The sequence below is a fragment of the Lepisma saccharinum genome, chromosome 4 (genome assembly GCF_977018435.1).
Source record: "Lepisma saccharinum chromosome 4, izLepSacc3.1, whole genome shotgun sequence".
NCBI lineage: Eukaryota > Metazoa > Arthropoda > Insecta > Zygentoma > Lepismatidae > Lepisma > Lepisma saccharinum.
The window spans coordinates 7,299,261-7,312,539 of NC_139232.1; the positions used below are offsets into that span (position 1 = coordinate 7,299,261).

The 13,279-nt window shown below is 38.7% G+C and overlaps 1 protein-coding gene across 2 annotated transcripts in view; it reads left to right on the plus strand.

The window, feature by feature from the left end:
• LOC145986364 (alpha-amylase 2-like) overlaps positions 1-13,279 on the plus strand; it is a 48,824-nt gene that overhangs the window by 28,610 nt on the left and 6,935 nt on the right. For both annotated transcript variants that reach the window (XM_083120262.1, XM_083120261.1), the window contains exons 5-7: positions 4,035-4,165; positions 5,665-5,787; positions 12,389-12,513. In XM_083120262.1, the coding sequence (XP_082976388.1) occupies positions 4,035-4,165; positions 5,665-5,787; positions 12,389-12,513 (379 nt within the window). The remainder of the gene's footprint in view (positions 1-4,034; positions 4,166-5,664; positions 5,788-12,388; positions 12,514-13,279) is intronic.

The following is a 13,279-nucleotide window of genomic DNA, read 5'->3' on the forward strand; positions in this document are numbered from 1 at the left end:
GTTCTTTGTGTCTTCATCCATGCCATCACCAACATCAATATAAATAAAACTAACCTAAATAACTAACTCAAATTAATCTATACTACTAACAAGTTTAAATAATTACCAATCATACTAATGCTCAGTAAATTAATTAACGTTTGCAAAACTTGTTCCGGTCATCAGAACGGGTTAATACAATAATACAAACTCAGTTATTTTAATTTTAATTTAAAATTTTGGGTGCGTCAGTACTAAGGCTATTTTGCACCCGTCACACTATACGGGGTCCAGTACCTTACCATAACTAAAATAGAACAACTGTAATGCCGCACAATCAAAATCTTAAAATTTTCTGACTTTGGTTAAAATCTGAGGCTGTAAAGGGGGCACTCAGCACACATAACAAAACACAGGACAGCACAGAAAATTATACTGACCATAGCACCAGTCGCCAGAGCCTCGTTAGTCTGCATAAAGCAGGACTGGGTATAATGCGTGGAAGTGAGGTTGACAATTGGCTGTACTACGTGGAAGGTCACCCCTTACACCCCAAACTCAGTTATTAAATGTAGCTATATACAGGGTGATTCAGAATCCCTATTACACACTTCTAGTGGCTGTAGAGGGGACTTAGTAGATAAAGTTTTGATAAGGAACCCAAGTCCGGAAACGTACCGTTTTGGTACTACACAGATTAAAATATCACATAATTCCACATTTCCCGCTTCACGGTAGGTAACCAACATTGACTGAGGGCGACGTCTTCAGTCACCAGATGTCATGTGTGCTGCTTCCAACGTCCTCTGTTTACAATCCGTTTACACAGCACATGTTGTTCCAACATGATGGCACACCAGCACACTTTTCCTATGACGTCCGACAACATCTGAATCAAACATACGGAGACAGGTGGATAGGTAGCGGTGGACCAACTCCTTGGCCACCACGATCGCCGGATCTAACTCCTCTTGACTTTTACGTATGGGGCCACATGAAGAGTCTTGTCTATGAGACTCCTGTAGTGTCGGAGGAAGACCTGGTTGCACGAGTTCTGGCTGCAGCAGACACGATTCAGCACACACCAGGTATTTTTGAGCGTGTGTATGCAAATATCCTTCGGAGGTACACTGTTTGCAACGAACTTCAGGGTCGCCACATCGAGTAGCTCTTGTAGTGACGCAGGTAAAGAGGGAGATGTGAAATTATATAATCTTGTCATCTGTGTAGTACCAAAACTGTACGTTTCCGGACATGGGTTCCTTATCGAAACTTGATCTACTAAGTCCCCTCTACAACTCCTAGAAGTGTGTAATAGGAATTCTGAATCACCCTGTATAGAATCTCCATCTATTTTATTTTATTATTGTATTTGTATTTTATGTATGGAAATTGAAAATATAGACAAAACAATAAGAAAGGCGGGGGAACCGTTTGAATTCAGGAAACAGACGTCCTGGCCTATTTAAAGGTACCAGGACACTAAGCTCATACCCTCGAATTTATGCGGGTGGAGGCGGGGGTTCATCCGCCTTTTTGAAAAATATTTTTAACCCCTTGATCATTGTCATTAATCATCTCCATCGTCGCCATTATCCAAAAGTGGCAGAAAAGCGACGTTAAATAATAAAAATCAAATTTCCCTCGGCCCATTATACTGTTTAGACACATATTTACATGTTCCATGAGGGAAGACGCACTACAAACCTCACTGAACTGTAGTAATGTGTTTTGAGAAAACTCTTCAACAGTGATGGACACGCTGAAGAATTGAAGCTGAGTGTCCAGTGACACATTTCCATAAGCCTTCCAAGCAGAGGGAGTCTTAAATACGAGGGTAATCTAGAAAAAGAGGAACATTTTGGTGTAAAACACAAATGACAAATTATGTGTGCAAAAAATGTATTATACAGAAACTTCATACGACACTTATCATAGCGTGACACCAGTTTGTTGATACCGTCATTGTACACGGTTGACACCAATGTATTCAACCATGTTGTGACATCGCCTTTGAGTTCATCAGCCGTGGCAAAGTGCTTTCCGGAAAGATAATCTTTCAATTTCGGGAACAAGTGGTAATAACTGGGTGCCACATCTGGGTTGTATGGCGGATGGCTGAATCAAAACTTGCAGCTGGTCCCCAGTTGCATCAGCTGTGTGAGGGCGAGCGTTATCGTGAGCCAGAACGATGCCACCAGACAACATGCCGCGCAGTTTGTTTTGTGTGGCACGACGGAACCTTTAAAGCGTTTGACAGTAGGCCTCAGTATTGATTGTAACTCAAAGACGCTGTCACTACATGGTTGAATATATTGTCGGTAACAGAGTACAATGATGGTGTGAACAAACTGGTATTATACTATGATAAGTGATTGCATTTGTATGGCGTATATGTGGAAAAGTAGAATAAGGTATGTACTGTAGCATATTTTTTTTCACACATCATTTGTCGTTTGTGTTTTGCACCAAAACGTTGCTTTTTTCATGGATAGCTCCTCGTAGTATTATGGCTTGCTCAAATGGTTGTGTAAAAAGAATTAACGTTCCTGAATGCGATGACGAGTGTCGTTTGTATGTACATACTCCAAGTTGGAAAGACTGTTGACCTTACAGCACTCTTGCTAGATTGAAGTTGCTTCCGTAAAGTCTCTGGCTGTTGCGCATTTGCAGTTTGGAAGCGAGTCATAACTCCAGGAGACTCCAACCAACAAGCGAGCTGCTGACGTCATCTCGACCCAGCACCAATCGCTTTTGTTAAGGTCGCTACCTTAACTGGAGATGTTCTGGATATAATTTGGCTCTATAACACACTTATCACAATCTCTTCTTGCATTTTACTGTATGACACATGAGGACTGATATGCATGCTGTTCCTCGTACAACAACAGGGAGTGCCATAAAATCTATACACGTTTTGTATGATTACAACGCCAGTGTTTATTAAGTCACCTTTCATTTTCAAAATTTAAAATAATCTACATACATGAGTAATTTTTTCTTCTTAATACCTGTTTTCAAACTGATGATATCTTGTGCAGACACTCCTGAAAAAGCGAAGAAATTGAATCGCCAGCATCAAAAATTATTTCGTTGGGAATATTTACGTATTCTCGTTTAATTGCTGCCTCCAATTCTTCAACTTTCGCCTGTTTTGTATAGTAAACTTTATCTTTTATGTATTCCTGTACTAAAAGTCTAGTGACTTGAAGTCTGGTGAAGGCAGAGGCTATTCTTCTGAAGCTCTTCCTCCAATCCATCTGTTCAGCATATGTTGTCAAGTGTCACTAAAACTCCATCCTCCGGTCCAGAACATCTGCACTGAGAGCATGCACTCTTCCATTACCAGTCTTTCAAAATTAAATGGACGCTTGATTTTGAAACTTATATTTCACGACCCATTTTCCGCACAGATTTTCTTGAACTCTGGCGATACGTTTCCATCAACTTGTCTTGCTTTGTGGGGTTTGTCGATGTCTGTGGTCTTTCGGAACGTTTCTTGTTGACATTCTGAACAGTTTCATCTGCTTCAATTCAACTGGTGGTAAGTTGCGTAGTTGGATGTGCTTCAAATTCTCTCCTAAACTGTATTTGTACTTCAACTTCGATTTCAAACTCCCCTTAACACTTTGGGATAAGTTTCCTATGTTCAAAGTTTACTTTGCCTTTACTCATTATTTCAAATTTATTAAACATTATGTGAGTTATCAGCTGTTAAAGTGTGTATACATTTTTTGGCACCCACTTTATATCTCTCTCGTTCTTTAGTTCTTTTCTCCAAGTTTGAAACTTTCTGTCGAATACTTCCACTTGTCCTTTCTCTTTTCGTTAAATCAAAAAGTTCCAAATATATCATATTTTAAATTACAGTAAATTCATTTTCACGCAAATAAAACTTTGTACCGTTATGAGGAAAATATGTTACATCTTGTAAGAAGTTACACAGTTGAAAATTTAGAATTCATCCCAGAACCCTGTACTCTAGAATTTATGCACAGAAAATAGAAACCTGCAAGAAGCATGCTTACATAAACATTCTTGTATTTATATATTAGAGTGGATGCATCGAAACACATGTGGCCAGCTGATTTGCAAGCCATATATAGTGGAGTGGATGACCTTTCCACAGACCATGGATTCCAAGCCGGACAAAGGCCTTTCATATTCCAAGAAGTCATAGACTTAGGTAGGGTAACATGTATTGCATGGTGAAACCTGTTTGCAAACACTATATTTTACACTTACATTTATATTAATTTTTCATTAATGTTCTTTTTAAATACATGAACAGGGAGCTTGAACAGTGCAAATGTTAACATAATCTAAGAGAATGACATAATTTTTACGTAATTGAATGTAGAACTATATTTTTACACATAAATAGAAGAGATATGAATTCATATGAAACAGAAAATTGGATTCATTATTATAAACTTTATTTCTTAACGAGAGTCAAACTACCGTGATAATGTTGTTGAATTGTGTCAGTAAAAACTGGTACAATGTAACAGTTAAAGATTAATAGTATGCCACATAAATTATGAGTAATACTACTGACTCCTTTATATAAATGGTGGTCAGTGGCGGCGATTGGGTTAAAAAACTGCGGTCAAGGTGCTAAAACTCGGGGGGGGGGGGAAGGACAGTTTACTTCCCTTGGTAGATAAGGTTTAGCATAGTGCGGGAGCAAGAGAGGCAAAAAATGGAGTCAACTGCCCCCGCCCCCCCCCTAATCGCCGCCACTGATGGTGGTTCATAAATGTGAAAACACCAGTTTAAAACAAATGCAGATGTAGAAATGCAAATCAGACGTGCCTACACATGATATAGGAAAGAGAGAAAACTTGCTAAACTATGTTACCATCTTTATGTCCACCATCTTGCAGTGAACTTAATTTGGTAATAGAAAGGTGGTCATGTATCATCAAAACTGGCTATAATTTCAAGAGAGACATGTCGGTATGCATAATTTGAGAATAACCTTAATCCCTGTGCTGCTTGATTGAAGAATATGATAGCCCAAGGAAAACTCTTTGAGACGGTTTTGCTCATGTTGCAAAATATTTCAATGAACGTCATCAGACATACTACAAAGTTGGTTAAGGAATTTCGAGAAGTAAGTACAGTCAATATCATCAATTTTTTTTAAAAAAACATTGAGTTACAGGCTAAATTTACGTTCAAAAAAATTGACCATACCATTGTGTTTCTCGTGAAATTCTAGCCAATTTTGAGATGTTATAAGACCACCTTTCCATTTTTGAAAATTAAATTAATTCTAAGATCTGGCCGCCATGTTGGTAACATACCCTAACATGTTCTTCCCCTTCACTATATCGTGCACAGGGATGTTTGATATGTGGTTCTTCATCCGTATTTGTTTTAAACTGTTCTTCACAACACTCTGTACACTATGTTCAGATAAAGTGACACATTTTTCAACTGTTCAGCCCTACAAAATGTGCCACTTTATGAGAACAAGAGTGTACACACCATGTATCCTCAATATGAAAGGTGATTTTCATATTTCTATTACTGTGAAAATGTTATTTAAAATGCTTCTAAGTTCCAAGAGTTTGGTTTCAACACTAAATAGCGTATCGTTGTGTTAGTTTTCTTAATGTTTACGCTTGTAAACCAAAAATATTCAAATGTGAACTAAAAACTATGCACTTTTCTCCCTAGGAGGCGAAGCTGTACATGCTTCAGATTACACCGATCTTGGACGAGTAACAGAGTTCAGGTATGGAGGAGAATTAGGCAAAGCTTTCCGTGGAAAGAATCCCATTCACTGGCTTATTAACTTTGGTAAGTTTGCCCTCATGAAAAAATTGCAAAGAAAGGAGACAAATAGTTATTAGCATAAATTATAAATAATGTGTATGTCTGTGTTTATTTTTACTTCAAAATTATCAGTGTTTAAATAAAATGTAAATTTTAAAAAAAGCTAACCAAATAATGATAGATTGATTTGGTTTATTTTACTTCGCTTTGCTGCAGATTTTGGCTAATCGCGAAGATGACGATGAGTGATGATATGATGAAATTGATGAAGGGACATTCACTATAACTTGACAAGTTTAAAAACAAGACGCTGCAAATAGCTGTTGCGCAGCTCACACCACATTTCCCCACTCCATTCTCCGCAGCGACGTTGGTTCGCAGTGTTGCAACCTGTAGGGAGCAGAATGGTCCGAGGATTTTCAACGAAATTTGTATTCGCTTATTCCTGTACTGTTTTCTACCTGTCGGAGTACAGAACTTCAGCTCACCTTTCGCCAACGACTCTTTTCCTTCTTTTAAAACTTGAACTCCCCGATGGCGCAGAGGTAGCGTCGTCGCCTTGTAATCAAGGGATCCCGGGGTAGATTCCCGGTGGAGTCACATAGTGGTTCGGATCCCACTTTAAACTGTACGTCCAGTCCCGGTTTGCCTTACTGTGCATAAAGTGGACTTAAAACAACAAATCAATCCAATCTATTTTTTTTAAAACTTGAGAAACCATCCATTTAGATACTCCCGTGGCGGTGCTTGTGGACTCAACAACATTATACTTAACTTTATGTAACTCCTTGTTATTTCGCAAATATGTTGCAACATTGTAAACAATTTATCTGGCCTGTCGTCTAAGGGGCTTTCCAGACCAGATTGTGGATTTCGTTGGACCCGGCATGATTTGATTTTTGCATTTCAAAAATATGCAGCGAAGAGTAAAGAGCAAGAACATTTCAGTACTTTAAAAAAGAACACAGGCAAGCGTGTTATCAGATTGCCTTCTCGTAGTGATTGTTGTACGATAAACAAAATAACCCCCACCCCACTCGGCTTTAAAAAACCCAGGCCACTGCTCAATGCGGCATTCAGAAAATGAAGTCATCCTTCCAGTAGTTTCTCTTCATTATAAACGTTAACGCGCGTGCGTAATACTACAGTTTCCGATCCGCGCACCGCACGCATTTTCAAAGACAGGATTAAATCAAATGAACCACTAATAAACTTATATGAGCCGGCACCGACAATCTACACAGTAAAAATAGTTTGTCATATTTGTTTTAGCTTAATTTTGCTGAGTTGAAACCACTCGTAGTCTCAAGGTCAGACCAGTACGTAGAAGAGTGGTGGGGATGATGACGTAATAGGACGTGCTCCGCAGCGATCTGCGCATATCGGAACTTAACTTGTTAGGCCAACGCCATGCGCTGGCCGGGATTCGAACCCGGGGACCCCAGGCTGTGATAACCATTCCGCCACGGAGGTCGACTAAACAAATAATGAATAATGTCACTTTCCCTGTATTAAGTTTTCAAGCTGGACATTTGTTCGAAACATTGCGTGATTCATGGTCACCGGACGTGTCGTCCCACCACTCGATCACCCTATATACACTGGTGTGCAAAGCCTAAGGACGAGATAGATAAAGTAACATAAAATATTTCGTAGTCTGTGCAAATGAATGAAAGCCCAGCAGCATGTTGCCAGAGGTTGAAGGACCAAGAAGTTGCATGGCTTGACGTCAGCGTGACCATTGCGCTGAATGGGCCAGCTTCACCAACACGAAGCAGTTGTATGAAAGCAACGAGACAGCGAGTGTCAGAGAGATGTTAAGGTGCATTGTGGTGGTGTTACTCACAACAACATGGTCCGGAGACAACGTTTGGATGCGTTCACACGGGGAAGAATCATCGGGAGACTGGAAGAAAGACAAAGTGTGACGAGTGTGGCCCAGGAGTTTGGCCACAGTATTGTTTCACGTGCATGGAGAATATTTCGAACCACAGGCACTGCTGTGCAAAGGAGAGGTGGTGGTCGACCCCGGCCAACTACAGCAGCGGACAACCGCTACATTGTGAAACAGGCATGAAGGGATGGACGTCAAACAGCGGTTGCAATTGCAAACACATTTAACAGGACCACGAATCGCCCAATCTCACGATCCACAGTGACACGTCCACTGCATGGGGGTGGTCTCTTTACCCGACGGCCATTATGTTATGTTCCGTTGACACCCGCACATCGGCGGCACAGTTTGCGGTCGTGCCAAGAACATCAACACTGGACCGAGGAGGGGTGGGGTTACGTTCTCTTCTAAGATGAGAACAAATTCAGTGTGAGTAGTGATGAGTACACTCATCTGGAGAGAGGTGTGAACACGCAATGAACCCTGGAACATTGTCGAACATGATCGTTTTGGTGGTGTAGGTGTTCTTGTGTGGGGAGGCATAATTTTGCATGGGCGTACCGACCTCCAAATTTTTTAACATGGTACAGTCATCAGTCAACGTTATTGTGACACTGTTCACCTTCTCCACGTGCGTCATTTCAGAGGTACAGTCGGCCCCGAATTCATCTTTATGGATGATAATGTGCGACCGCATCGAGCAGCGCAGGTGGCGGAGCTCTTGGAACGAGAGGATATTCGGCCAATGGACTGGCCTGCCCGTTCCCCCGACTTGAATCAAATCGAGCACATGTGGGATGCTATGGGGAGACGTCCTGCAGCATGTCTATATGCTCCAACGACCATCCAAGAGTTGACAACAGCTCTGGTGGAGGAATGGACCGCCATACCACAAGAACTCACTACCAACCTTGTGACCAGCATGGGAGCACGTTGCAGAGCATGCATCGCTGTCCGTGGTGATCACACACCCTTCTAAGGACCATTTCATTCCTTCTGTCATATCACGGGGCCATCATAAGTCGCAGTGCCTTCAGTGTAATTTCTTCTCTATGCATAAAAATGCCATTTTCTGTTCTGATCATCACGTGTTTCTCTCTGTTGTCTCCTGTATCAGACTGTAGTACTACCTTCTATGTATGGTTCAAGTATCACCGATCTATGCCGCTTGGGACTGACACAGCATGAGAAACTTACTTTCGTCTTTAGGTTTTGCGCACCAGTGTAGTTAATCTTCTTCGATATCTGCTCTGAAACCATTGAATGCACTACAAACCAATATTAAATGTACACTAATTACAGTAACAATGGTTTCAAAACATAGGCGTAGTTAGGTAGGGGCTAGGGAGACTAAGGCCCCTAGAACCAGCCAGTATCCCCCTTAACGCATGTGACATATGCATTAAATAAGTAGGGAAGGGAAACTGCACACAGAAATTAGATAATTCTCATGAAACTTGCATGTGTTACTTATGTGGTGTGGCAGTCACAGATAAGGAAAGAATACAATGAAAGTTGAAGTGCACGTGCCTTTTTAAGGGGACCATATGTTCCGAAACAATATTTCAAGGAACATATATCATCGTTATTTCTTTTGATCTTCCACCTTGGAGAGCTAGGTAAACATTGTTACATTCAAACAATAGTTGGGATGCAACCGGTGTCTACATAAATGTAGCCTTTCAACAATGAGGTCCTACAATTGCGTTTGTTTCGAACATGAAAAAGAAAGGCCGTCATTGTAGAGACTTAAACAGAATAGCAGTTTTGAAAGGGAAAATGCGTCAGTTTAAAGAAGTGAATTGAGTTTCTATGGATGTGTATAGCGTGGGGGACATTTAAAGATGTACGTCTACATGTCGCGTGAATGTGTCGCGATTCTGTAGAAGTGATTCAATCGTGCGTAATTGTTTTATTAAGTGGTGATCACTACAGTTCACTGGCGAAATCACTCTTTTCCAAATTCCTAATATTTTGTGTGTCGCACCGTGTCACCAATATGTATGCAAATGTGCCAGTTTTATTTGGATTTTTCATTGCATAAAGACGGTGCAGTTGAAAGTTGTGTTCAACTGTACTGGTGACAGGTGTATCTTGTGGATCACTTCTAGGGATGTTGCTCTAAGAATCTCAGCTCACGTATCTCTTGGAGTCTCCGGATAGATCCATTCTTCTGGAGGTAAGAAGAAGCTTATTTGTTGTTTCAAGTAACCCACGGAAACATTATAGTGGAAGGCCACGTGCTATGCTGAATAATTGCAAGAAATCTTATAATCATCTTTTGTAGATTGGAAATTATCGGAAAATCATTATTTGATGTTGTGCTCATACTGTTTATGAAACTAAAGCACAGATAACAGAATGATCATTACTTTTAATAGAGAGTTTATTAATAATCAAAGTCAGGCGTCGAGCAAAGAAGCGTAGACTATTGAATTTTGAAATAAATTTCAAGAATGTATAGGCAAAGTGATCATATAAAACCTGCTTCGAATGTCATAATCGGTTTTCTTTTGAAGTCCCTTAGCAGGGTTATATAAAAGTTATTTGGTCGACGACTCTCATTTAAAAGCCTAACTTTCCGGATAATTAGCCTAAGTAATATTTCGTCTATAGATAGCAACTTCCTACATCCGTCATGCCATCATTTATTAGTACATGTAATTTTTTATATATTTTATTTCATTCAGACCTTGTTTTCAGGAACAAATGGTAATTATTTTAATAAAGAAATGAATTTATCTTTAAGCCTACAGACCAAGAATAACGCACCTTTCACAATAATTCAGTAACTTGCGAAGTTCTCAATTTTGTAATAGTCCGTAATTCTTTGTTTCCTTAATTCACTTATTCAATAGACATTTATTAAGATATTATTCCAGTTTAGTATTCCAGTTTAGTGCACTTAATTTCAGAGTCCCATATGTATCTACATATAAAAATACACATGATTTCGTTAAGCATTTTTTAATTTTTTTTATACGTCGCTGCTCAATAAGTGTTGCCAAAACTTATACGTCGCTGTTCATTCTTATTTCGTTTCTGATTGCCAATAGGCGGTATGGTCTATAATCCAAATTAACGAAACTTAGAATGGCATTGGTTTCTGTTCGATTAGATATTAAGCACAAGGGTGCCTGCAGAGGGGGTTGAGATATCTGGAAAAACTTCATAAAATTCAAATTTTAAAATTGTAGCGTGAAAACATGGACCAGGGGTGCGATGAAAGAGAGTAGATTAAGTGCCCATGCAAATTATCCTAGTGGTAGGGATGCTATATGAGAATTCTGTAAACTGGAGAAAATCATCACCTCACCTTTCCTCCACTTTAAGTACTGCTGCCTTCCCCCCTGAGAAAAATCTTGCGAATTGCCTTAATTAAGCAAATAACGTCCAAGCATGCATTGTATAATGGTAAAGAAGAATATTTGCATGTGAGGTTTAAATGAATGGAAAAAGTAAAGTAAATTAAAGTAAAATTCTCCCCTGTGCATAGCACCACGCCATGAAGGAAACTAATTACAACTAAATAGTATTCTTGGGGGCTCTTTGCAAACATATAAGATTATTAAGATAGCAAACCAATTAAGTTCATCCCCTCTTTCTTCTCTAAGTTCATTTCAAAGTTTTCTTCACGAATCTAGACGCCAATGGTTCTCAGTTGTAGTAAAGTTAGGAAAATGCGAAGTTTCGCTGTATAGAAATGAAGGAAATTTAAATTTTTACTATTCCATTACCTATGTAGATTGTACTTTTAAATGTCTTGCAGGATTATAATTTGCTCAGTACCATGAACACAGGATTACCCATTAGTATTATCACATATTAAAATTTTATCTCCTTTATTCTAAAGAAGGAACTTGTTCTTTAATGAATTTTCAACCATCTATAGTAGCGTATTTATTCCTTTTAATTCCATTTCGCTTGGATAACATGATGTGGGGATCACCTGTCTCCCAAGGAGAATGCCTGTGATGGTTTTTGTAATGAATAAAAGCATGAATAAAGTTAGCCTCGGCTAGCCCCCCAAGTGGACGGACAAAACTACGCCCATGTTTCAAAATCAAACTCTTCATTCCTTCTGCAGAAGCAGTTGTAAGGCAGTGGCATGTAGCAGAAGTGACTTGATACTTCAGGAAACTATACTTAAAATTTTATAATTGTAGCTGTTATATTTATACTTACATATAAACTTTTGTTAACTCACATGTTTTCATTATGTATTCATTTGTTTCTTTAATATTTATGTGTAATTTTTGAAATTGCATTTGGTAGCCTACTAACGTTAGTATTGCTATTGTTAATGTTAATATCCATAAATGTAGGTAGATTGTGAAATTTTTATTTGTTTTTAATTTAGTTTTGTCTTCGTTGTTTTTTTATCTATTTATATATCTTTATATATTTACCTGTATCCTCTTAATTGTGCATGAAGTGACAAGGTTTAGACGTTCGAGCCGAACTACACCCGTCATGAAAAATGTTATTATTATTATTATTATTGTTCTAATCCTAATTATATACGCATTCAGTGGATACGATGAAAGCAACCAATATATTTTTGTGCCCCCTTCCATTTCTTTCTACGAGGAATAGACAATCTCAGCTATTCAAAAAATTATATGTAGCGACAATGCTTGTTGAAATGTAAATTTCATGTGCATACTAATTTGCAATTAGGTAACAATTAGCGCGCTTCTCTGTTATCTGTTTTGTCGTATCTTCTTTCAGGTGAGGAATGGAACTTCCTTCCTACTGGCGATGCCTTGGTTTTCGTCGATAACCACGACAACCAAAGAGGACATGGCGCTGGAGGTGCAGACATTTTGACTTATAAAGATGCAAAATTGTACAAGGTAGATAACTTCTTATTTTCAACTTCTTACCTAACTACTCTACCGTACAATTTACAATGTTTTACAGTTTAATCTAACAGTTTATTCCGTTACTTAATTAAATCAATTCAGAAACGCGGAACGCAGCAATATTTTCTTTTTCGAGAGCAAGGACTCGTCCATATCTTTACATATCTATGTGTGTTGTGAAGAACGTGCAAAATCATGAGCTTGCATTCTCTATTGCTAACAAATATGTTAAAATAACGGTTGCACTGTCTATTATCAATATTTAAAATAGAGAGTATAAAACGAACAGAATACAAATGAACGGAAAACCTTTGGGATTTATCACAAGAAATAAAAATGCAGTAATAACATGAATGTGGAATAGGTATGATAAGAATACAATTTTTCGAGCTTGCATACCATAATTCGTAAATACAAAATAACATTGATTTTAGTACCATTTAGAGATATGTACGTATTTACTATAGAATGGCACATGGTTGGCTAGGCGAATTAAGTTACGTACATATAAATCCGTTCGCTGGTTATTATATAGCTTAATTTACTTATTTACTTATATTTTTTACATATTTTAGTGCGTTTTCTACATATTATGTTCATATTTCACATCTTTTGGACTCGGCGGAGGCACATTGCACAATGGTTCGGAACCCACTTTAATCTGTAGGTCCAGTCCCGATTATCCTATCTGTGCATAAAGTGGACTTAAAACAACAATTCTCTAAATCAATCCACATCTTTTGGCTATACAAAAATC